The sequence below is a fragment of the Humulus lupulus genome, chromosome 2, assembly GCF_963169125.1.
Source record: "Humulus lupulus chromosome 2, drHumLupu1.1, whole genome shotgun sequence".
Classification (NCBI taxonomy): domain Eukaryota; kingdom Viridiplantae; phylum Streptophyta; class Magnoliopsida; order Rosales; family Cannabaceae; genus Humulus; species Humulus lupulus.
Window position 1 is genome coordinate 207300533 of NC_084794.1, and position 27271 is coordinate 207327803.

At 40.4% G+C, this 27271-nt stretch overlaps 1 protein-coding gene and 1 pseudogene across 1 annotated transcript; both read right to left on the minus strand.

Moving 5' to 3' along the window:
* Window positions 1-3250: 3250 nt before the first annotated feature.
* On the minus strand, window positions 3251-6851 carry LOC133815115 (ureide permease 1-like; annotated as a pseudogene).
* Window positions 6852-7911: 1060 nt separating this feature from the next.
* LOC133815116 (C2 and GRAM domain-containing protein At1g03370-like) lies at window positions 7912-9550 on the minus strand. The gene is made up of 3 exons (XM_062247995.1): window positions 9284-9550; window positions 8953-9128; window positions 7912-8047 (listed from the first exon to the last, which is right to left on the minus strand). The coding sequence occupies exons 1-3, from the start codon at window positions 9542-9544 to the stop codon at window positions 7912-7914; spliced, it is 573 nt and encodes a 190-aa protein (XP_062103979.1). The 5' UTR covers window positions 9545-9550.
* Window positions 9551-27271: the final 17721 nt, after the last annotated feature.

Below are 27271 nucleotides of genomic sequence, written 5' to 3' on the forward strand. Positions count from 1 at the left end.
GATCTGGATACCTAGAACATAACTTGATTCACCCAAATCCTTCATCTGGAATTGAGTGCTTAGCCAATTCTTCACATCTGACAATTTCTTAACATTGTTTCCAATGAGTAAAATATCATCTACTTAAATAACCAGGAATACCACTATTTGTTTTTCCTTCAGTTGATAAACACAAGGCTCATCAATATTTTTTTCAAAGCCATAGATTTTGATTATTTCATCAAACCTAAGGTTCTAGGAACGAGAAGCTTGCTTAAGTCCATAAATGGACCTATTCAACTTGCAAACTTTTCCTTCTTGTCTAGCTACTTTAAATCCTTCTGGTTGATCCATATAAATGACTTCGTCAAGCTTTCCATTAAGAACATCTGTCTTGACATCCATTTGCCAGATCTCATAGTCGAGAGCGACTGCTATGGATAAGAGGATGTGAATGGACTTGAGCATGGTTATTATACTAAAAGTTCCCTCATAGTCCATACATTCTCTTTGGGTATAACCATTGCCGCTAATCGAACTTTATAAGTCTCAATATTTCCATCAACACCTTGTTTCTTATTGTAGATCCACTTGCACCCAATGGTCTTAAAGTCACTAGGTGCTTCCATAAGATCCCAAATAGAATTTGAGTACATGGACTCCATTTCCTGTTTCATGGCTTCAAGCCATAGTTCTTTTTCAGGGCTAGCCATTGCCTGTTTGAAAGAAAATGGATCATCATCACTAGTGTCGCCAACAACAATATTTGTTTCACCATCCAAACCATAGCAAATTGGGTTCCTAGAAACCCTCCCACTATGACAAGGCTCTGTGACTTCTTCCTTAGGAACAGTGGTACTTTCTTCATTTAATCAACTTGCACCGGTTGGACATGAAGAGTGGGAATTTCATCATCAACTCACGTTGATGACGATGGAACATTGGTTGGAGTCAATTCTTTAACCATCTCCTCTAAAACTACCTTGGTGCGTGGTTTGAAGTTTTGGACATAGTCATTTTCCAGAAAAGTAGCATTCGTAGAAGTAAACACTTTCTTTTCTGAATGACTTTAGAAAAGTCCACCCCGAGTACCTTTAGGATAGCCAACAAACATGCAAACTTCAGTTTGCAGTTCTAGCTTTCCTTCCCTCATGGCGTGGGTGGGACACCCCCATATTCTATAATGGCGTAAACTAGGTTCACGACCATTCCAGAATTCTAAAGGTGTTTTGGGGATTGATTTGGATGGCATGACATTGAGAATTTTGTTTGCGGTTTCAATTGCATGTCCCCAGAACGAAGTTGGCAGAGTTGAGTAACTAAGCATGCATCTAACCATTTCCAATAAAGTTATGTTCCAGCGTTCCGCTACACCATTTTGTTGTGGAGTACCTGGGGCAGTAAGTTGTATAAAATCCCATGTTCAGTTAATGATCTCAGAACTGCATATCCAAATATTCTCCACCCTTATCAGATCGCAAGATTTTAACGTTTTACCTTATTGGTTCTAAGCCATTGCTAGGAATTCCTGAAACCTTGAAAATGTTTCTGATTTCCTATGCATTAAGTAAAGACATGAGTATCTAGAGTAATCGTCAATGAAAGTGACGAAATACTCAAAACCACCCTTGGCTTGTACATTCAAAGGTCCAAAAAAATCTTAATGCACAAGTCCAAGTGGTTTTTTGGCCCTATCACCCTCTGCATAGAATGGATGCTTGGTCAGTTTGCCTTCTAGACAAGGTTCACAGACAGGTGATTCACCTAAGGTAAGTTCCCTCAAAGGTCAGTGCTTTGTAAGTCTTTGAATTCTATCATATCCAATGTGACCTAGTCTCAAATGCCATAAATATGTCATGTTGTCGTTATCGGTCTTTTGAAGTTTATTAGTCCTCGGTTTAGCTACTTTGAATAAATCATTGTTAAGAGCGAGGGGTTCATTAGGTCGCATAATATAAAGCCTGTTTTCCAAACATGCAATACACAATTGTGATCCATTGAAAGAAAAAGATATATTAGAACTTGTGAAAGTCATAACAAATTGTTCTCATTGCAACATGGAAACTAAAATTAAATTTCTACTAAAATCCGGAGTAAAAAATACATCATTTAAAATTAAAAACTTATTTCTAAATTTAGACAAGCTCTTCCTCTAGCTTGGACCGCAACGAACGCTCTGTTCCCAACTCTAAACTTTAAGCCGCCTTCGTCCACTTCCTCCCACGATTCAAGAAGCTGTAAAGAGTTACAAACATGGTTGGTAGATCCAGAATCAACAATCCAAACAGATTTATCATTCTCTAAAACACATGTTAATACAAGAAAAAATGCTTTTAATAACACCAAAAATGTGTTATCAAAACATACCATAACACTTTTTGATGTGTTAAGACCGACTATGTTATCCTAGGTCAGGGTACTTTACATAACACTTTATGATTGTTATATAGATGTGTTATTATACTGTCAACAATAACACACTTTCTGTGTTATTTTAATAAATAGATAAGTGTTTAATTATATTATATATATTCGATTATGTAACACATTTCAATACTTATAAATTTGTGTTATACTACACTTTAGTATAACACATTATTTGTGTTATATAATGAAGTTTGCATAACAAAATTCTTTACTTATAAAAAGTGTTATTGTAATAGATATTATAACACATTTTTCGTATTATTTTAATATTTAGATAAGTTTAAATTCTTATTATCTATTCATTTATATAACACTAATTTATTCTATTATATTTTAATTTTTTTATATAATTAAAATTAGCTTTCTAATATATACTAGCATCATCAAATGAACTTGATTTTCAAATAGCAAATAGTAAAAATATTCAACATTATATTAACAATCCATAGTTTAAAACATTCAACATTGTCATCAACAACAAAATGTTCTTAAAGTATTCAAGTAGTCTTAAATATTCAACATATTGAAAAGTTACTACTTTCAGCACAAAATATTCTACAGCTGCCCAACACAAAGCCTTCAAAATTAAGTATCCTTTTCTATTTCGCTTGTCACATCTGCAAAATAAACAAAGAAATATTTTATTGTTATTATCTAGCATCACAAATTACTTAAAGAAAAATGCTATGGAAATTATTTACAAGAGAGGACACTTGTAATGAGCATAATATTAATTCAAATTGGCCCCATTATCATTTTGTCTTTCTCATCTTCCCTATCAAATCAATCAAATAATACTATCATAATACTATCAATTGAACCAACAACTTCTTGTATAGTTTATTAATGCATCCTCATCGGTATTATCAAACCACAGGCCAACTTATTACTTTACACAAAACACTACCCAAAAACAAAGGCAAAGGGTTGTGTATGTAGCTGACTCCTACTTTCGATGCCCTGATGATGCCATAAGAACAGCAACAGCCACAATAAACATAGACAACATACTTACTAGCAATATATATGTTCTTCTTGAAGATTTTCTGTATTCTCCAAACAAAAGAATTCCCCAGAAACTGCTTACTAGTGGAAGTGCCTGCCAATCACCACCCCAAAAAAGTTCATATTAGTATGTGATGCACATTTTGGTTCAGTTGAAATTTTGCACAAACAAGTTTATCCCACAAAAGAGAAGTTTGGAATCAAGACAAAAAAATATATTTGAACCAACCTGAACAGCATCTGTTGCAGCATACCCTGCAGGTTGGCCTCCCATGAATTGGAGACCATTGCCAAACCCGTAGAGCAGACTGGCCATTAAGGCCCAGCCTCTGCCATTCCAGTCATTCATATAAGCCTTGACTGATGATTTGGGTAAGTCCAGCACAGGGTAGTAAAGGAATGTGATGTGAGGATTATAGCAAGGACAAAACAAGATACTGAGAAGTAAAAGAATGCAGTGTAGACAACCAAGTGAGGAACCCCATCTTTCAATGTATGCCATTGATCATTTGTTGCCAAGTTGAATGCTAGTGAGAATAGAGAAAAGCAAACACCTGCAAAGAAACATATGGACAGTCAAATGGGAATGCTTTTCCCAAACACCTGTAGTAAGAGTTATAATTATTAAATGTGATAGATAATCTGAGATGTTTGATTTGAATGTCAGGTGATGAACGTCCAAATATTGTTGTGTAGTATTGTTGTAACACAAGATTATCACTTTTCATCTAAATGTGAGAATTTTAATTGATTTTCCATACTAAAAATTATTGTCTTTTACAGTGCCATCTATAGTGGTACAGCTAGTTTTCTGCTCATTCTCATTATCCTTAAGTGCACCATCAAACAAAATAATTAAGTAAAAATTGCATAACTCAACAAGCTCAATGATTTTATTTTTAAAAATGAATAAAAACAAGATAATTCTTTGATAACCTTAACATTTAATGAATGAAACATACCCCTCTTTAGATGAAAAACCTTCAAGCTTTTCTTTATTATCAGCTTCATTAGATGAGTGGATAGTAAAAGCAAGAAAAACTGCAACCAAGAAGCAGCCAACGCCAGAGAAAAGGATCTCGGCTCTATTAATTCTATTGTCTATTAAGTAATTCAAGGTTGTTCCTGTCACCATTAAAGATCGCAACAGAAGAAAAAAATTCAGTATCTATAAGAGAAACACAGACAAACATCAACATTTAGAAATTGTCAGAGAGAGAGAGAGAGAGAATGAAAGAAAGGACCTATAACAACTGTTATGCTTGCAGTGATCACTTCTGTGACTGATAAGCCAACCAAAGCCCAAGCATACTAAGTTGAGAGATTTCCAAGGCTAAGTACCACCCCTCCTGCCATTGCAAACATCACCGAAGGCCAATTATCCTGCACCAATCACCCTAACATGAATCAAAACCAAATACATACAATACAATACAACTCCATTATGGAAAACAGATGAAATTTTTATTATGCTATGTTCCTTATCACTGGTCTCTCCAAATAGCACCACATTCATCAAAGAGAATAGAGAATGAATGAACTAAACTTTATCTAAATATATGCAAGTGTTGAATATTTGTGATTCAACACTTGTAATGAGCTAAAAAATATAATCAATACCGAATTAATCATGAGAAGGAGTAGCCAAAAGAATTATATAAAAAAAGAAGAGGAAAAACAAAAAAGAATGGATTCTAGACATGTCTCATAATAATTGGACCTTTTTATTAAACTTCATGGAGACAAGACTGTCACAATAAAATTGTCTAGCAATATTTTTATCTCATTTTCTTATCTAACTTTTAGCTTCTAGCATCTATAAAAATAAATTGATTTTCAGCTTTGTCAGGGTAAAAATAAAAAAAAATAAAAAGGAGAACAGAAGCTTCTATTTTGGGGGTAATCTCTGAAAATTACATAGGCCAAAAAAATATGACAAAAGCCTTTGGCATTCCTTAGTAATCAATGGTGGTCATTATCTAGATGGTATCATCATAGGAAGGAGCACCATCACACTGTACTACATGGTATCATCAGCATTCCATTGTTATTAAATAATAGCATTTCATACTTCCAAACAGGCCCCCCTATGTGATCGCTGCCATCATACACACACATAAGAGTACTTAATAGAAAATGAATTGGATAAAATGATCTCTGTAAATGTACAAGAGATTGGGACTTTATTATTTATAGCTGAATAGTACAAAGATACAAAGAGAGGGAAAAAGGAGTTGGAAAACAAGAAGTGATTAACAGGAAACTAACCACACTAATCTACTAACTATAGCTGAACCTATATTACAGTTAGAGCTAACTAACTACATGTGCAAAAGTATTTGAAAACCACATGAATATAGTTAACTCATAGTATTTAGAAATCACATGAATGCTAAATTCTGCAAAAGTAGGCACCAAATAAAATTAGAAAGAGATCCAATTTGTTTCATTCCTAAAAATATCAAGGTACCAAATACACATAAGGACCGAGTATGACTGCCACAAATAAGCACAAATTTAAGGTACTAAAATACAATACATCAAGCAAGCCCAAATGAAAGGTTAAGTACAACTACCACAGGTAAAATATTTGTTCAGTGTATTTTATTTAGGTAAATTACTTTAAGTGGGCAATATTCTATTTCCTACAAATTTAGAAGGATTAATACTATAGTCAAAGACTTTTTCGATTATATATTTATCGTAAAATTTGAAGCAAATTTAAGTTGTATTTTCTTTCTTTCTTTTTAATGTTTGGTGTGATTTCTTGGTGCATCTGAGCTCGAAGTCTGCTGCTTAAAAGTGTAAATTAAGTTGGTATAATTGCAATGGTTAAAATAACATAATGTTTCTGCTCAAATTTTTTTTTTTAAGAATAAATTGTCTCAACCAAAAGATAGTTAACATGCATGCCAGAAAAATAGCATAAGAAAACTGAATTCAAACCTTTGCTATTCTAGCCGAAACATCTTCCAATTGTCACATAGTCCAAGTAAGAACAAAAGCACACACCTGAAAATTTTCTTATCAATATTTCAGTAACTTAAAAACAAAGGTAAGAGTGGAGATTATCATGCTCTTAGGGCCAAAAAAAATGTTGGAGCTTATTTGTTCAAGTCAGTATTGAGATGGCTAATTAAGATTCAAACCCCATTGGACAGTATGTGGATTCGAGAAAGAAATAATGAGCTTTAATGCAACCACACCTTGTTTGATTTAAAACATGAAAATTTAAGCAATAGCATGCTAGAGAGGCTGATGTATAACTAACTAATTACAGAGTCTCAAGTGTCTTACAAACCTTAAAAACTTTTATATAGTGATAATAATAAACAAACCTGAAGGGCTCGGCGAACTAACTGAGTTGAACATATCCTGGGAGCAATGCTAGAAACATCAAGAACAGAATCACCTCCTACTGCACGAACAACAGCTGCCATGGCTACTGCTTCCCTTCTTCTAGCATTAGGAATAGAGGATATGAGAGAAGCTTCTATCTCCTTCCATTTACGTTCTTCCTTCTCCAAGAGAGCCTTTCATCTTTCTTTAACTCTACCCTCCTCTTCACGTCTTTGCATTAATAGCTCCTCTTCCATCTCTTTTTCTATTATGTAACTACAAATTGGTACATACAAGAGTATTTAGAAACTTGCACAAGACACTGCACAGTCTCATATGTCGTAAAAGAACAATTTTCCTTTTATGAGCATTTAAAGGTAAGTAAAAATATATACACGTATTAACTTGCACATTAGAAAAGTTGAATACTTGAATTCAAGTGTCAAAACTCAACATGTTCACATATATTCTGATGCATTCAGAATCAAGAAAATGACCAGAATGAAATAAGAGAAAATTTAAAGATGTTGAAGACAATGTGGACTGTTTATGCCAAAATTAAATTTAGACTGGCTCTTTGGCTAATTGATGTAAAAGATTCTGTGAAGGATAAGAGCTTTTTTTTTTTTTTGAAATTTTATTTTTATTTTCTTATAGTCTGATTTCCTTTTCCACAATTGTTTATATGTATTATTATCACTACTCATTAATACTATTTTCATTTTTATTAAAAACTAATGATTATATATTAAAATAATTATACATACAGGAACCTACTAAAAATAAGTGCCCAACTCTTTAAAAAAAAAAGAAGTGTCCAACAAAATTTTCTAGACATTTTCTTTGGCTGTGTATTAAATTTGATTTAATCAAACTTATATCATTCACTTCTGATTGATTTATTTAATTGTTCATTTCTTTTGTGTCGTTTAGTTATTTTCAACTCAGAACCAACTTTTGAAATATTAGGGGTTTTTATTTTGTTATCTTATTGGAGTAACTTTGTGTTGTCTGCATGCATAGTTATGTTTGTTGCAATTGCGGGATTTCGAGGTCATAGCCATTTCTTCCACTTGAAGTGAATGTAGAAAAGCCATTATTGAACAAACAAAGAGAGACAGCAACAACACTGCAATCCCAAATTCAAACAAAAAACCCCTCTCAAAGGCGAATAACAATGCTCTGTAAGGCATCTCTCCTTGCAGCTAATGGGTTTGAAACTGAAAAATGACGAGAAACAGCAGACCCCAATAGCACAGAAGCTACAACTGCATAGCTAATGCAATGCCCCAAGTACCTAGCAAGAAAGAAAATTGGAAACAGCTTACAAAAACTAAACCAAAACCAAGAGAGCATTTATTTGGAAAAATCTAACAGGCAATTACAAACTAGTAATGGACTCCAAAGAAAATGAGAAAAACCTGTGAAGTGCCAGCAACAAATAGTGCTACAACACGACTTTGAAGAAGCTGGAAACCATACAAGCATGCTCCCATGCCTAGTTGAGGCACTAGAAACCATACAAGCATGTTCCCTCAGAGAAGGCCTCCCTTGAGTTGAGGCACTAGAGATCTTTTAATTGATCCAAAGCCACAGCTGCATGCCTAGTACTCATTAGAAAGCACTACTACCTACTGTTGTGTTTCATTGGTGCTTAGAAGGGATATTACACCTGAATATGCGTGTTTCATGAATTTGCAAGCAACAGGAGAGAAATTTCTCACAATGGGGTAATGATACACTGTCCACAGACTGCCTTGTGTCTGGTGATCACAGAAATTAGCAAAGCCATCCATCCCCCATGACCTTAAATTAGTGCAGTCTTAAAATCAAGTCACATGTTATATCTGACACATACTGTGAATAACAACATCCAATGAGTTCATGTCATCGAAAACTCAGCACCCTTTATGATTCCATTGAGTTCTTCCTTTGGATTTTGATTCTGACAAGAAACTAAGAGCAGCTGGTTTCAAAATTCTCTTTAGTGTGTTATCAACTTTTGAATACCTACCTGTGTTGAAGGAGTAGTGGTTGTCCAAAAAATAATGTTACCACACTGCTTCTATATGCAAGGCTATTAGGCCATACTTGGATGGATCCCGATGCTCAATTACAGGACATTCAAACCCGAGTCAGCTGGATACCAAGTAAGCTAATGATCCTATTTGAACCACTTCCATTGACTATTTCATTGCAAACTCCTTCTCAACTTCACTAACAATAACTTTCAAGCAATCATTCAGATTCTGAATGATATTCTTTGTAATCTTTTTCTGATTCCTAGTGCTTTTGAGCCAAGCAATTCCAAAATATACTTTTAGCTGATATTGCTTTGATTTTGAAGGCAAATCCTCTACTTGGTATCTTATGTGAAGCTGTGAAAATAAAATATCACTAATCAGCATTCCAAAAGATTTCACATTGAGTACAAGAGTTATCTAGATCATAGCCAACTGACAAAAAAGAAAAGAGAGTTGCGAAACGGGAAATTTAAACAAGAATTGAGAAGAAAACATTACGGTGTTCATACATTGAAATAGTCACCAAGAGGAACTCCATGGAGAGTCATGACCTCTTCAATAATCCATCCATTTCTATCACAAAGGGGGCTTCTTTGTTGAGTACTTCTTGTCTCTCCTCTGTAACGAGAAATACGCTTGTCAAATTTGTAATAAGTTTGCCTTTCATAGACATCACCTTTCTCTGATTCCCATGGGGTGTGGGAATAGTTTTGACAACCAGCTTTCTCCATAACTTTACTGTCCAACTCACCACCCTCAAACAACTTCATATAGAAGCTAGTCTGAATCAACCAACACAAGAAATGTATGTTAGGAGAAGAATTGCACCTCAAGAAGATATACTAAATAAATAATTTAAATAGAGAGATTCATATTTTACCAAAATTTCAAGAAGAAAGAAGAGGGGGCTCGAATCCCTCTGCAAGACCGAGCCACCTACGACCTCTCTGCGAGACTGAGCCACCCACCCCCTCCGCGAGACCGAACCACCCACCCCCTTCGTGAGACCGAGCCACCCACCCCCTTCGTGAGACCGAGCCACCCATGACCCTAAGCCCGTCACTTTCACAAGACCCACGAGCCCCTGTCATTTGCGTCGTTTGCCGATGATAGGGAAGGTCAATTTTTCAAATTAGGGGAGAGAAGAAAACAAAGGTTGTGATGGAGATGGAGGTGGAGTTGTGCGATGGAGCCCCTGTCAAAGTGATTTGGGCGGAGAGAAAGGATTGAGGTGAGCGAAAGAAAAATTGGATTTGGGAAAAAAGTTAACACATTTTTAATTTGGCGCTAAATTTTTTTGTCCCGCCTATAATCTAATTTTACCTCTTTTTAATCTTACTTATTATAATACTTTTTGAAAAAGCTTATATTCATGTGTTGTGAAAAGAGAGATTTGTTGTAGTGTGTTTCTAAGATAAATGAACTATAATCATTACCTTTGTTTTTAGCTGCTAGAAACATGGGGCAATCTTGTTTCCAATTCCCCTTCTCTTTCCAGTGAAAACACTTACCTTTACCTTTCTTGTTTTTCTAGTTTTTCCCCTTAGGCGTCTGTGCATTTGGTTGTGCACTCATCTTTGCAGACTTTGCAGGCTTAGGGTTGTTTCCTTTTCCACCTTTCCTCCTTTTTCCAGTTTTCGAATACAAAGCTTGGTTAGCTTCAGCCTTAGCTGGATCAGCAACAATAGTAGTAGTTGTCTTCTTTTCTCCTCCCTTACCTGGTCCACCCATGATAGACTCAAAAGTCTGAAGCTCGTTCATGATCTGCATCAGACCATAGTTGAGTTTATTTAACACATAGTTGGTGGTGAACGTCAGGAAAGCTGGAGAGAGACTGTTGAGGATTAAGCCGACTTGAGTTTCCTCATCTATTGTTGCTCCATAAAGTTCAACTTCCTGAAAAGTAGTTTGTCATTTTGATCAGATGATCATAGACATGTTGAGAAGGTGCCATCTGAGCATTGACATATTTCTTGGTGGCCTCAAAATGAGTCTGCGCTTTCTTGGCACCAAACATGTCTTGGAGTTGATCCATGATTTCGTAGGCCGTCTCGACATTCTCCATCTTTGTCTTGAGAGTGTCAACCATACTAGTCATCATGTAGTACCGCATCTTGTTGTTAGCCGCCTGCCAACACTCATACTTTTCCCCGACAGACTTGTTAGCTCCTTCAACTGGAACTTCTGGGGATTCCTCAGTCATGACAAACTTGGAGTTGTCACCAATCAACACAATGTTGATGTTTTGCTTCCATTTAAGGAAGTTTTCTCCAGTGAGTTTCTCCATCGAAAGTTGAGGAAGGATGGGAGTAGACACAGCCATAATTATACTACAAATTATCAATAAAATAGAAATCCATTACTTTTGCTCAATAAAACTTCTATTCACTGACATTTCAAGAAATAGCACTATATATAAAAAAATATGTAAGATCTGAGAAAAAATACCAAAAATAATCATATCTCTATTTCTTAGATTTTTAGCCAATCTATGATATCCTTGTCCCTGTTGGCGAGAGTAAAAAAATACCAATAGTTAAATAAAGTTGTAAACTTATTTAATAATGGACACCATTATTAACAACCTACTATTCGATAAAAATAAGAAAACAAAATCTCTTATTTTATGAGCTAGACCTTAATGATGAAGTCCAAGGCCTTTTTAGAGGTGATCGTTGTGAGCAGTTCGACCTCGACCCATTTCATGAAGTAGTCGATGGCCACTATGGCATACTTCACCCCTCCCTTTCTTTTAGGTAGGGACCCGAATACCCCAGACAGCGAAATGCCACAGATTGGTCATTTGCGTAAGCTAATTTGGAGGTTATCGGGGGGATGTTAGCGAAACACTGACACTTGTCGCATTTCTTGACATAATCCATCGCATCTCTGTTCATGGTGGGCAGAAAATATCCTTGCCTCAAGATCTTATTGGAAAGACTTTTCCCCCCGCCATGGTCTTTGCAAAAGCCTCGTGTACCTCTCGGACTATCAGATTGGTCTCTTGTTTGGACACACATCAGAGCAAAGGCAAAGAATAACTTCGCCGATATAGCTTACTGTCCATGATTATGTACCGAGGTGCCTGATAGAGTAGCTTATGAGCTTCCTTCTTATCTTGGGGCAGCTCCCCGGAGACAAGATATTTTATTATTGCTTCCATCCACCCATCTTGGGGTTGTATAGCTTCTACCTTGTCAAAATCTGAGATACTCGGAGCATCCAAGTAGTCAATGGGGACCACATTGATCAACTTAACGTCTTTAGTGGTGGCCAACTTAGCAAGGGCGTTGACACTGGAATTCTGCTAATGCAGCACCTGTTGAATAGTGAATTTCTAAAGTTATGAAGCATTTCTTGAGCCTTTGGAAGATATGCTGCCATCTTTGTTCCCCAGGCTTGGTACTCTCTGAGTACCTAGTTTACAACAGGTTAAGAATCGCTAAAAATATCGAGGCCCTCGACTTTATGCTCAAGTGCCACTCGAAGCCCAGCGATTAAGGCTTCATATTTCGCCTCATTTTTAGATGCGTTGAACCCAAAACAGAGTGCGCTGTGCACTCTGTGTCCCTCCGGGGAAACCAAAATGAGTCCAGCTCTTGCACCATTTTCGTTTGAAGACCCGTCCACATACAACATCCATGATGGTCCGACCACTGGGACACCTTAAGGTTTCTCATGATTACATGTGCACTCAACGATGAAATCGGACAGTGCCTGACCTTTTATGGAAGACCTCGAATGATAGGTGATGTTGAACTAACTCAACTCCATCGACCATTTCAAGAGTCTTCCCAATGACTCTGGCTTTTGAAGTACTTGCCTAAGGGGATGGTTTGTGAGGACCTTAATTGAATGCGCTTGGAAGTAGGATCTTAGCTTTCGAGAGGCCACCATTAGGAAAAAAGTTAATTTCTCCATTACTGGGTACCTAGACTCTGCACCGAGTCTTTTGCTAATGTAATAGACGAGGTGCAGAACACGACCTTCTTTCCGCACTAATGCAGCACTGATAACATTCTCCAAGACAACCATATAGAGCAGGTGAGGTTCTCCGTCTACGGGCTTGGACAAAATATGAGGGTTTTCCATGTGCACCATGAGCTGCTAGAATTCCCGTTCGCACTCTTCCGACCACTCAAATCTCTGACTTTCTCAGAGCATATTAAAGCAAGGGATGCACTTATCCGTTTCCTTGGAGACAAAATGGCTCAAAGCAGCGATCCTTCCTTTCAGGCTCTAAACGTCTTTGTAATACCCTGCTAATCAGGGATCGTTACACTGTGTATTTTAAATAGTGATAAACTCTCTAAATGAGTCATTTGGCCATAACCGTGTAACTAAACGTGATTAACGGTTTAGGGTTAACAATTTTGGTCAAAGGTATCATCGTTTCACTAAAATGTTTACTTCATACGTGGGATCCCAAAATAAATTTAAAAGGTTAATTACAATGAAAAGCTACAACCAGCCGACCTAAGCATCAAAATATGGTTTGACTCTAGTTCCTCTTTAAAACCTCGGCTGTGGTGGTCAAGTAGCCACATATACACATATCATCACCTAAGCTCTCCAACTCAAGGATGGTCCAGTTTTCTTTTCCTTATACCTGCACCACAAAGCACCTGTGAGCCAAGGCTCAGCAAGAAAACTTAAACATTCTCAGAAGCAGTTAATAACATGTTACCAAATCATTATAAGCATGCCTAGCAGTAATAACCCTAATCATGCATGCATACCATCCATATAAATGACTGCAGCGTCATATGGGCCAATACCCCAAGATAAATGATCAATGAATCATACTGGGGCCCAATGCCCAAAATACAAGATTAACAAATCATACTAAGGTGCAGCCCTAGGATATGGGACTGATAAGTCACCCCAGGGCCCATTGCCCTACCCTCTGTATAACCAGCCTTGGAGCTGGCCTAGCATACCTAGCGCTATAATTTTCCACGACCAATAGGTCGATTAAGCGTATATGACGCTCCTGATTAGGCATAACCATATCGACCAGCGCTCAGCACGCTATTGCCTTCCTTGACTCATAAGTCAATGCTTTTCGACCAGCACTCAGCATGCTAAGGTCGTCCTTGACTCATAAGTCAAGGCTGGGGCCCAGCCCTAGGATATGGGACGGATAAGCCACCCCGGGGACCACTGCCCTATCCTTTGTATAACCAGCCTTAGAGCTGGCCTAGCGTACGTGGCGCTGAGTTTTCCACAACCAATAGGTCGGACAAGAGTATGATGCGCTCTTGGTTAGCCTAACCAAAATGACTAGTGCTCAACGCGCTATTGCCACCCTTGACTAATAAGTCAATGCTTTTCGACCAGCGCTCGGCTCTATTGTCGACCTTGATTAATAAGTCAATGCTTTTCGATCAGCGTTTGGTGCTATTGTTGACCTTGACTTATAAGTCATACTTTTCGACCAGAGTTCGACGCTATTGTCGACCTTGACTAATAAGTCAATGCTTTTCTCAATTATATAATGCTAGCAGGCATTCATCATATATCATATCCAGATACAAAGCATTCAGGAAGCTTAATCAACAATCTCAAGAATAATCATAATCATGCACATTCTCAGGCGTTCATGCCCAATTCATATTCCTTTTCAACAATTCCGGCCAAGCCATAAACACATGTATCACATGTCGGGTGCATTTTTCTTACCTTTGGTCCAAGTACAGGTTACGAATGAACAACCCTTGAGTACGATCCCGGTTCCGAGCCCCTAGCGATAACCTAGTTACAACCATAATGTAGAATCTCATCAATAACGAGTAAATAAAGGCTTCTGGACCAAATCCTAGCCTCTGGGACATCGAATCCTACTAAACCGAGTAGTAAGATCGATACTGAGCCCTTAGGTTTGAGTTCCCGCACTCGAAACCTCCCCAAGGACAAAAATCCCTTAAGCCTTGCGGCTCCCAAACATTTGAGCCATAAGCTGCTCAAGTCAGTGGCCCAAGCCTCTTCTCTGCCTGCACCAGCGCCACGGTGCGCCCTAACAGGAGCCACAGCTCAAAAGCCCCACAACCATCTACTTCTCCTATGTTAAGAGAGCCACGTCACCCCAAGAACAGGGCCACGACTCGACCTACAAACTTTTTTTTCCTGCGTTTTTCTCAATCCAAATCTTTCCATATTCCTATCCAAACATAGCCAAATCCCATAAAAAAAGTTCCCAAACAACTCAGTACATCCCAGGCAACAAAAACCGAATTACAAACGAAGCAAAAACTCATCAAAACACAAAAATCCAATCGAACATAAGAAACTCAAAACTCAGAACTTAAAGCTTGGATTACCTCTGATTAAGTAGTTTCCCAACTAAATCCTCCAGTTATCAAGCTTCTAATCTTCCCTAGAATTGTTATTACACTAACCTTGCCTTAATACGAGCTCTAAAACTCGAGTTTCCTTCTAAAACGTTAATGAGCGTCAAATGAGTAAATGAGAGAGAGAGAGAGAGAGAGAGAATACTGAACGTATTTTGTTTCTGTCGCATTACTTCAAGCTTAAGTAGCCTTAAGTAAAACCCAAGGCTTGGGGTCCCAAAAACACCCGAGGATAAAATAGTCAAAATCCCCAGAATTCCCTCCTGATCTCACTAACTCCAAATATATCATCGAATATTCATTCCCATTACCCAATATTCTGGTAATGTACTAAATACCCAAAATACCCATTGGCTCACCCCGAGTCAAGTATTAATCCCGTTGTGACTTTCCCAATAGCTTGCTCCCTAGGTTCGCCTCATGCCAAGTAACTCAAATATATCCACATAATGAAGTGGTCCCACACATATATTACATATATGCCAAATATACCCATAACAGACCAATTACGAAAATTACCCTTTTAATCTGGAACAGGCCCACATGCATATTTAATACACCTAAACATGTATATCAAATCATATTATAATATAACTGACATAATCATATAATGATACACATATAAATCACATCATTTCCATAATTTTCCATCCTGGCCCCCTAATCAACGCCCTAAGCTTTATTAGGTAATTTGGGACGCTACAGTCTTTATGCCTCCGAGGATATGGCATCTCGATTAGGGCCTTAAACTTCTCAGGGTTTGCCTCAATTCCCCGAGAAGTGACGATGAAGCCTAGGAACTTTCCGGAGGCAACCCCAAATGTGCATTTTTGGTGATTTAATTTCATTCTGAATTGGCAGCGCACCGAGAAAACCTCTGCCTAGTCACCTACATGGTCGGGAGCTATTCTGGACTTGACCAGCATATCGTCCATGTGAACATCCATGTTTTGCCCAAGTAGGTTCTTAAACATCCAATTTACCAGTCTCTGGTAGGTGCCACCATAATTTTTCATCCCGAAAGGCATCATGATGTAATAGTAGACACCCTTATCGACCCGGAAACTAGTATGCTCCTGATCCGCGCCAGGCATCGATATCTAGTTATAGCCCGAGTATACGTCCATGAACAGAAACAGATCCTAGCCAGAGGTCGCATCAACCATCTGATCTATCTTATTGAGTGGGAAGCAGTCTTTCGAACAATTATTATTAAGGTCCGAGAAATCGATGCATGTCCTCCAGGTGCCATTCGGCTTTGGCACAAGCATAGGATTAATAGCCAGCTGGGGTACTAAGCTTCTCGGATGAATCCATTAGGGAGGAGCTTGTCTACCTCAATCTTTAGAGCAGCTTTCCAAGTTTGATCAAACGTCCTTTGCTTCTGCTGGACAGGAGTAAAGTTGGGATCGACATTCAAGGCGTGGCATATGATGTTGGGATCAATGCCACTCATGTCAGAATGAAACCATGCAAACACATCCTGGTTCTCTCGGAGGAAGCCTCCCCCAACTTTTATTTTTCTATCAAGAGTGGAGGTATCAATTACTACCTCCTCCACCTCCTCTATTGGTTCAATGGCCCTCTCCTCTTGAACCCTCAGGTCCAATTCATCGGGCCTGGTCTCCTGGACAGCATGTACGTCCAATGCCTCAGACTGCTCGGGGACTGTTGTCTCCACCATCATCAAGGGGGTCTTGAGAGACAAAATGTAACATTGCCTCGCCTCTTTCTAGTCTTCGTGGAATGTACCAATCCATACCTCTGTGGGGAACTTCATGCATAGGTGGCGGATGGAAGTGACAACTCCAAACTCTACCAGTGCAGGTCATCGTAAGATTGCATTATATAATGAGGAGAAATCTACCACCACAAAGGTACAATACTTGAAGGTCTGGCGAGGCACTTATCCAAGTGTTACAGTGAGGTTTATCTGCCCCATATGGATGAGCGCTTCTCTCAAGAATTCGTATAGGGTCGAGGCGTACTAGGACAAGCGGTCAGTTCTATCTTTTCGAAGGCAAACTTAAACAGGATATTTGCTGAACTCCCGTTATCCACCAGGATCTGCGCCACAATTTATTGGAGAATTGGCTCTCAATTACCAAAAATCCATGGAGTGGGAAGTGTACTCTCCGACCATCGTCTTCGGAGAACATTATGACTTGGTCAATCATTCACGGCATTTGGGTAGGCAACTGAGCCAAAGCCATCACCTCATCGTCGTGATTCAGAGCTCACACATACCTATTCTGCGAGCTTCGGGAGGTAACACCTAGGTGGGCCCCTCCTAAAATGGTTTCTACTCACCCATTCACTAGGGGAGGTCCTCGGGCTATTGGATGATGCGGGGCCACAGTAGCAACTGCTGACACTTGCGAAGCAACAGACGACATGAGCGCTCCTGCCGCGGGGGGTTGCGCCTGACGTGCTTCACCCTTAGTATATTGATGGAGATGTCCCAGCTTGATGAGGTTTTCGATCTCATCCTTGAGCTGGCAGCACTCATTGGTGTGCTACCCTGCGTCGTTGTGAAAATGACAAAACTTGTCGGGATCTCGCCTTTCCCTGTCCCTCCGGATGGGTTGTGGCTTCCGATAGTGGACATGCTTTTCCGTGGCCACGAAGATATTCGCTCGGGAGTCTACCAAGTCGGTATATTCAGAGTTCTGTGAGACATACTTCTATCCCGAGCCCTTCTCAGTGTAACACCGTACTGCCTTAAAGCCGTTACTAAGTGAGTTAAAAATGTGCAATTACTCGCTAATTGAGGTTTCAGACAAAAGTGTAATTAAATTATAACCAGAGTCAGAAACTTGAGAATAAACCTTTCATTGAAAATTTAAAAAACATTTAGCATTTGGGATCCCAAAAACATTGTTTGGAAATATTTACAACTCAAAATATAATTACAGCCGACTAAACGACACAATTCAAGTTTTTTACAAACATTTCCCAAAAATAACCCTGGCCGTGGCAGCTAAACAGACCGGACATGTACGCGCTGCTCGTCCCGCTTCACATACTCAAGGTTGATCGACTCTCCCTTTGCCTTTACCTGCACCATAGAGCACCCGTGAGTCGAAGCCCAACAAGAAATCCCTCACGAGCAGATAATAAACGCATATCAAACACTTGATATAAAATCAAGCCAACACTAGGTCATACAAGTACGGCCATGCCGTCCCAGGCGCTTTACCAGGCCCTGGGTTCGCGGTCTAAACCGTAAGGATATCCCACGTATCCCTTGGGGTCTCACCCTGGCAACTCGCACTCCGCGTGGTAAACGCTGCACCCGGCCCCTTGTCGTTCTCGGCCTTCGCCGTTCCTGGCCTTCGCCGCTCCATCATTATTATATACACATAATATACTAAACAGATATTTAAACACACATAAATTTAGTCAAAGGACCATGCCCCGCAACACAGTCATATAGGGTCGGGCCCTGCAACACAATCATATAGGGCCAAGCCCTTCAACACAAGCTCTATGGGAACATTAGTTTTCTTACCTGTGTCCCGAGCTTTCTAAGCACCAATGTCCCGAGCACAGTTCCCTAGTCCGAGCCTCATCGAAACCCTAGTCACAACGCATTAAGAATTTCATGCATCAAGTTCTAATCCACTAAATAGCTTCGAGCCATAATTCTAATCTTCGGGACCTTGAATTCTATCAATCCGGGTGATAAAATCCATCCCGAGCCTTAGCAATTAGGTTCCCAAGTCAAAACCCACAAGTCAACATGAACCTTGGGCTAGGGCCGCAGCCCAACCCCTCAAGGGCTGCGGCTAGCCTCAAAACAGAGGCTAACAACTCCCTGGAAACATACACGGGCCGCGGCATGCTTGGCCAAGCACCGCGGCGTGCCCCAAGGTCAGTGGCCTCCTCAGGCCTTGCGTGCACACGAGCCGCGGTATGCCCCTCCTAGGGCCACGACCCTCGCCTCTAAACCCAGAAAAACACCATTTTCCCCTGCATTTCCTTCGAGCCAACAATTCCAAAATCACCTCAACCCAACACTTAAACCCAAAATTCACACTTAAGCAACCTAAACATACCAACAAACTCAAAAACCAATTCCTACACCCATCAAGAAATCAAAACCAATATTTGAATCCAAACCATGCACATCCTAAGAAAACCAGCAGGAATTCAAGCAAAATACTTATAATTTGAAGCTTGCCCTTGCTGAATTATGTTTCTGTGTTGATCCTCTAGGTTCCAAGCTTTAATTCCTCAAGACTACCAGCCCAATTCCTTAGCTTCTAGTTAGTTTCACCAAGATTTCCTTTGATATGCCTTAGGGAAAAAAATGGATAAAGTGAAGAGAAGACAACTTCAAGAGAGAGGGAAAGAAAGAGTCAATTTCTGAGTTTCTAAAGACTTCCTAGGCTTTGTTTTATTTATCTTAAGCTTTAAGGTTACCTCAAGGCTCGGGGTACCAAAAAAGTCCCTGAGGGCAAAATGGTTAATTTCCCCCATTTTCCCTCCTAAACATTCTAACCTCGAATATATCACCAAATATTTATTTCCATAACCCGGTAACCCCATAAAACATTTAATACCCGTAATACCCCTCGACTCGCCCCGGGTCGGGTTCTCAACCCCATTGTGACTTTTTGACTAACGGCTTCCTAGGACTATCTCAGGTCATGCTACACAGATATATCACAAACATATCACATTTATGCCCTCAATGGGCTAAAATCACAAACATACCCCTAATATCCAAACGGGGCCCACATGCATGTTTAATTCAGTTAAACATGCATCTCTATCACATATTCACATAAGTTCACATATTATAACAATAATTCACTTATTTCCCTCCAGGCACACTAATCAAGGCCATAAGCCTTATTGGCAAATTTGGGTCATTACAGCTATCCCCTCCTTACAGAAATTTCATCCTCGAAATTACTTGAATAACTCAGGATACCGCTCCTGCATCTCTGATTCTAATTCCCAAGTCGCCTCCTCAACCTTGCTGTTCCTCTACAACACTTTCACTAAGACGATGTTCTTGCTCTGCAAGAATTTGTCCTTCCGGTCGAGAATCTGAACTGGTTTCTCCTCATAAGACAAATCTTGATCCAGCTCCAAATTCTCATAACTCAGAACGTGCGTCGAATCTAACACATACTTCTGGAGCATGGACACGTGAAACACGTCATGGATCCCTGATAAGGCTAGAGGCATTGCCAATCTATAAGCTACCTCTCCAACCCATTCCAGAATCACAAAGGGGCCAACAAACCTAGGGCTCAGCTTGCCCCGAACACCAAACTGTCTCACTCCCTTCATGGGCGAAACCCTAAGAAATACATGGTCACCAACCTGGAACTCCACACTCTTGCGTTTCAGATCTGAATAACTCTTTTGGCGACTCTGGGAGGCGAGCATTCGAGCTCTAATCTTCTCAACTGCCTCATTGGTCCTCTGAACCATCTCAGGTCCTAAATACCTCCTCTCACCTGTCTCATCCCAATGGATAGGTGATCTGCACTTCCTCTCATAAAGCATCTCATACGGAGCCACTTCGATAGTCGCCTGATAACTGTTGTTGTACGAGAACTTAATCAAAGGAAGATACTTACTCCAAGATCCCCCAAAATCAAGCACACAGGCTCGTAGCATGTCCTCTAGTATCTAAATCGTCCTCTTAGTCTGTCCATCTATTTGAGGATGATAAGCGGTACTAAACTGTAACTGTGTGCCCATAGCCTTCTGCAGACTTTCCCAGAACTTGGAAGTGAAGGTGGGGTCCCTGTCAGATACTATCGACCTTGGTGCCCCATGCAGTCGAACAATCTCCTTCACATATAGCTCAGCATACTGCTCCGCAGTATAAGTCATCCTAACTGGTAAAATGTGGGCGGACTTGGTGTACCTATCCACAATCACCCACACTGAATCATGTTGTCCCACGATCTTTGGCAATCCAACTACGAAGTCCATGGCGACATCTTCCCACTTCCACTCTAGAATCCCTAGAGGCTGCAGCAACCTTACTGGCCTCTAATGTTCAGCCTTGACCTGCTGACAAGTTAAACACTTAGCCACATAATCCACCACATCCCTCTTCATGCCTGACCACCAGTACAAAGCTCTCAGATCTTGGTACATCTTCGTCGTACATGGATGTAAGGAATAGGGAGTGGTATGCAGTTCATCCAGAATCTCTCGCCAGATATCTGCATCCATCAGAACACAGATCCGACCCTTATACTTCAGTAACCCCATCTCTGAAAGAGAAAAGTCCTTAGCTGCTCTGACCAAGACGTTCTCCCTATAACCCCTCAACTGGGAATCATTCCCCTGTGCCTCCTTGATCCTCTCAAGGAGCGTAGACTGAAGAGTGATGTTGGCTAACCGACCAACCACCAACTCTATACCCGCTCTAGTCATCTCCTCTGCTAGCTTATTGGATATCAGTCTCGAACTAAACAGCTGTCCTGGGCCCTTTCGACTCAATGCATTAGCAACTGCATTAGCCTTTCTAGGATGGTATAGGATGTCACAATCGTAATCCTTAACCAACTCCAACCACCGTCTCTGGTGCATATTCAGATCCTTCTGAGTGAAGAAATACTTCAAACTCTTATGATCAGTGTATATCTCACACTTCTCACCATATAAATAATGTCTCCAAATCTTAAGTGCGAACACCACCGCTGCCAATTCTAGATCATGCATGGGATATCTCTGCTCATACTACTTTAACTGTCTCGATGCGTAGGCTATCACCTTCCCAGCTTGCATCAATACACACCCCAAACCCTGTCTGGAAGCATCACAATAAACCACAAAATTCTCATTATCTATCGACAAACTCAACACTGGTGCTGTGATCAACTGCCTCTGTGATCAACTGCCTCTGTGATCAACTGCCTCTTCAACTCTTCAAAACTGTTCTCACATTGGACTGTCCAAACATACTTTGTCTTCTTCTTCGTCAATTCTGTCAATGGCGTAGCTATTCTGGAAAACCCCTCAACAAACCTCCAGTAATACCCTGCCAATCCTAGAAAACTCCTCTGTAATGCCCCAAATTTCCTAATAAGGGTTAAGACCTTGATTAGGAGGCCGGGAGGGCCATAATTGATTTATTGTGTCATTAAATGATAATATGCATGTTTAGGTGTATTAAATATGCATGTGAACTCATTTTTGAGTAATTGGGTGATTTTCATATTTTGGCCATATCGGGCATATTTGGCATATATGTGATATGTGTGTGGTGCTTTATTATTATTTGGTTATGCCAGGGTTACCCAGCACGAGACGATCCTAGGAGGTAAGCTAGTGGGAAAGTCACAACGAGATTTATTCTTAACTCGGAGTGAGTCAAGGGGTATTTAGAGCATTACCGGGTTATTGGGTAATGAGAATTAATATTTGGTGATAAATTGGGAGTTAGTAAGATCAGGGAAAAATTATGGAGGTTTTGACTATTTTGTCCCCGGGAGTGTTTTCGGGACCTCGAGCATTAGGATTTGTTTAAGGCTACTTAAGCTTGAAGTAACCTTTTAAAGAAATAAAAAGAACGTTCTGTACGTTCTCTCTCCCTCTAAGTTCCATTTTCGTCTCCCGATCGTATTTTTGAAGGTAACTTGAGTTCTAGGACTCGGATTCAAGCGAGGATCAAGGCATAGCGATCCTAGGGAATATTAGAAGCTTATTAGCTGAAGGATTTAGTTGGAAACAACTCAATCAGAGGCAATTCAAGTTTTAAGTTCTAAGTTTTAAAGTTCTTAAGCTTGAATTGGACTTTGTATTTTGATGATTTTTTGTTAGATTTTAAGCTTGGGTTTTATGGGTATTGGATCATGGGGATGTTTGGGAACTTTGATTTTTGAGTTTGGAGATGTTTGGATATGTTTTTGAAAGGTTTTTAGATGAAAAAATGGAGTTTTTTTGGCTGGGTTCAAGGTTGAGCTGCGACTCTATTCTTGGGTGCTGTGGCTCAAGCTTGAAGAAGCTGGTGGTTTGGGGCTGATGGGCTATTTGAGCTGCGGCTCTATTGGGTAGAGCTACGGCTCTAATTGCTGTCACAAAAGAGTTTTTGGGCCTGACTTGAGTGGGGCTGCGGCTCTAATGGTTGGGGCCGCGGCTCAAAAGAGGAAAAGAGACCAAAGTGGGTTTTTAGTCATGGGAACTCAAACCTTAGGCCTCGCGATCATTCCTAATACCCCGTTTAGTGGGATGTGATGTCTCAGAGGCTAGGTCTTGGTTCCGGGATTGGTTTTAGAACTTGAACTCATTGGATCACCATTTATGGTTGTGACTAGGTTATCACTAGAGGCTTGGATTAAGGATCGTGCTTGTGGCTTGTTTATTGGTAACCTGTGCTTGGACCAAAGGTAAGAAAACTGGACCCTATATATATGACATGCACGGTTATTCTTGATGCATGTTAGATGTTTATATATGACATGCATGGTTATTCTTAATGCATGTTGGATGTTTAAATGTGACATGCATGGTTATTGTTGAGGCATGTCAAGTGATTAAATGTGATGCATGTGGTGCACGAGAAACATGTGAATAGGGCATGCCATGATTATTGAATATGAGATTGTTCAGAGCTTAAGCCTCTGTATTTATGCATGATCCTAATTGCGCTAGTAATTATTGAGTAAGCATGCTGAATGCCTTGTATTCGGATATTTGACATATGATATATGTTTGGTGGCATTGCTTACTTGTGTATGGCACTGACTAGTCAGGGTAGGCACTGGTCGAGTATCACAGGCCTAACAGCCGAGAACGGCATAGCGTCATGAATGCAGGGCCAATTAAAAGATTAGATCTAATCGATATCAACATTGAATGACTCATATGGGGTATTAATGCTGGACCGACCCTAAGGTCGATGAAACTTATAAGCGCTTCACTAGTCTAGGTTAGTTACTCAAAGTAAGGGCCTAAGGCCTAGGTGACAGCTTGTCACATGGCTAGGGAGCGGAGTCTCATGGTTATGACTCTATGGTCATGAGGTAGGTTATGTTGGTGACTAGTCATCATGCACCTATCCTGTTTAAGCTAGTGAAAGGATCACTCATCTACTCGATAGGTTTATGTTGGTGACTATTTCACCAGATATCTATCTTGTTTAAGCTAGTGAAAGGATCACTTATCTACTCGATAGGTTTATGTTGGTGACTATTTCACCAGATACCTATCCTGTTTAAGCTAGTGAAATGATCACTTATCTAAAAGCCCCAGTGACCCTATCGTCACGTGGGTATTGGGAACGGAACCCACTTTAGTGACTATTACAACTGTCACTATTCTATTTAGGGCTAAAAGCCCGGTATGATTATTATGATCATCGGTTGATGTTGTATATTCATCATTACGTGAATTCATTTGCCTGCTGAATAGGTTTGTATTTGCTAGGCGTGTGCCTTATGATTCGATGACATGTTATTACTGTTCATGAGCATATTGAGTTTTCTTGCTGGGCTTCGGCTCACGAGTGCTATGTGGTGCAGGTAAAGGCAAAAGAAAGCTGGACCATCCTTGAGTTGGAGAGCTTAGGTGGCGTTGTGTACAAATGCAGCTGCTCGACCACCACGGCCAAGGGTTTGAAGAGGAACTAGGGTTAAACCCTGTTTTGCCGCTTAGATCGGCTAGTTGTAAATATTTTGTTGTAATAAACCTTTAAATTGTATTTTTGGGATCCCAATGTATACAGTAAACGTTCTAGTGAAACGTTACATCTTAACCAAAAAATTTAAATTCCTAAACCGCTAATAATACTTAGTTACACGATTTTGGCCAAATGACTCGATTAGCGAGTTTAGCACTGTTTATAAGGCACACCATAACGGTCCCTGGAGTTTAGGGTGTTACATCCTCACTTCAGAAACACTGTTCGGTCTTGGCCAGTCTCTCACTGCCTCAATCTTATTTAGGTCAACCAAAATCCCGTCCTTACTGACGATATGGCCCATAAATGTAACTTGTGGTAACTAGAACTCGCACTTGTTGAACTTAGCATATAACTTATGCTCTCTTAACCGCTGCAATACCAAACGTAGATGTTGCTCGTGCTCTGTCTCTGACTGTGAGTACACCAGAATATCATCGATGAACATAATCATGAACTTGTCTAAATAATCCTTGAAAACCCTATTCATCATGTCCGTAAAAGCTGCTGGGGCATTGGTTAATCCAAAGGACATAACCAGGAATTCATAGTGTCCATACCTCGTGTGCAAAGCGGTCTTTGGTATGTCCTCCTCTTTGATCCATAACTCATGGTAACCTGACCAGAGATCTATATTAGAAAACACTATCTTTCTGTGTAGCTGGTCAAACAAATCATCAATTCTAGGCAGTGGGTACTTATTCTTGATAGTCAACTTGTTCAGCTCCCTATAGTCAATACACATCCTGAGAGATCCATCCTTCTTCTTAACAAACAACACTAGAGCACCACATGGCGAGAAACTCGGTCTGATGAACACCAAATCTAGTAACTCCTACAACTGAATCTTTAACTCCTTCAATTCAGCCAGAGCCATTCTGTAAGGTGTCCTAGATACTGGCTCCGCTCCTGGTACCAATTCTATAACAAAATCAATTTTCCGTCGCGGTGGCAACCCTGGCAGATCTGTTGGAAATAAATCTAGAAATTCGCATACCAATCTGGTCTCCCCCAGTCCAACCGAGACAACCTTAGAGATATCCACAACACTCGGTAGGAATCCTATGGAACCTCCCTGCATCAAGTCTCTAGCCTTTAATGCTGAAATCATAGGCACCCGCGGTCCACTAACTGTTCCCACAAATACAAAGGTTACCTCCCCTTCTGGTTCAAAAGTCACCATCCTATGCTTGCAGTCAATTGTCGCCCCATACTTTGATAGCCAATCCATCCCTAGGATCGTATCGAAGTCATCCATCGCAAGCTCAATCAGATCAACAAAAAATTCCCTACCATCTACCTCTACTGGTAAAGCTCTAATCCATCTCTTAGAGACTACCAGTTCCCCAGTGGGCAATAAAGTTTGAAAACCCCTAGCATACAGAACACTAGGTCTACACAGAGAATCTATCACTTTAGCAGACACAAATGAATGGGTAGCCCCCGAATCAAACAATGCAGTATAAGAAGAACCAGCACTAGAGATTTGACCTGACAGAACTGAGGGGCTAGCCTTCGCCTCAGTCTGAGTCAAAGTGAACACCCTGGCAAGAGCGAGACTGTCGCCCTGCTTCGGCTCCTCCTTCCTGGCTTGTGGGCAGTCCTTCTTCAAATGATTGGCACTCCCACAAATAAAGCAAGCCCTAATCCTGCACTCACCCTAATGTTGTCGTCTGGACCGAGGACACACTGGGAAACTCCTCCAGTTGTCACTTCTGCCCTAACGGCCACTAAGACCACCCCATGCCCTCCTATCAGAACTGGGAGGAACAAAGGAATCTGGGCCTTCCTCTTCTGCTCACCGGAGCCACCACCCCGGCTGGATCCAACAAGAAGAGGCACTGCCCTCCTGGCATCGCGCCTAATAGTGCTCTCTCTCCAAATCTGGTCCTCGGCCCCCTCAGTTGTAAGGGCCTTGTCCACAACCTAAGCGTAGGTGGTAGTCTCTGGATCCAGGGTGATCTTCAAATCACGGGCGATCATAACATTCAATTCCCGTATGAACCTGTCTCTTCCTGCTACATCCATCTGCACTAGATCTGGCGCAAACTTTGCCAAACGATCAAATTTCAGGGCATACTCTGTCACGGTCAACCGGTTCTGAGTCAGGTTGATAAACTCATCAACCTTCGCAGCTCAGACTGCCACACTGTAATACTTCTCGTTGAAAATGTTCCTGAACTCTTCCCAGGTCATAATTGTCACATTCCTCCTCTGAACAACTACATCCCACCAGATGTGGGCATCTTCTCCGAACATGTAGCTTGCACAAGATACCCTCTCGTTCCCTTCAACCATCATAAAATCAAGAATGGAGGAGATCATATTCATCCACTACTCTGCCCGCAGTGGGTTTGGTCCACCCTGAAAGGTGGGAGGATGTTGTTTTCTGAACCGCTCATATAAAGGTTCCCACTTATTCTCCACAACAGGTTGGACTGGCGCTGGCGCCATAACCTGCTGAATCGGCAGCCCTGTAACCTGTGGAGGGG

Excerpts from the sequence above, each read along its gene's own strand:
- LOC133815116 (XM_062247995.1), bottom strand. The coding sequence starts at position 9,544 with ATGAAGTTGTTTGAGGGTGGTGAGTTGGACAGTAAAGTTATGGAGAAA. Across the intron at positions 9,129-9,283 it reads CTCTTGGTGACTATTTCAAT|CTTCACATAAGATACCAAGT; the intron begins GTATGAACACCG and ends TTATTTTCACAG. Across the intron at positions 8,048-8,952 it reads GTTAGTGAAGTTGAGAAGGA|GTACTTGGGGCATTGCATTA; the intron begins GTTTGCAATGAA and ends CTTTCTTGCTAG.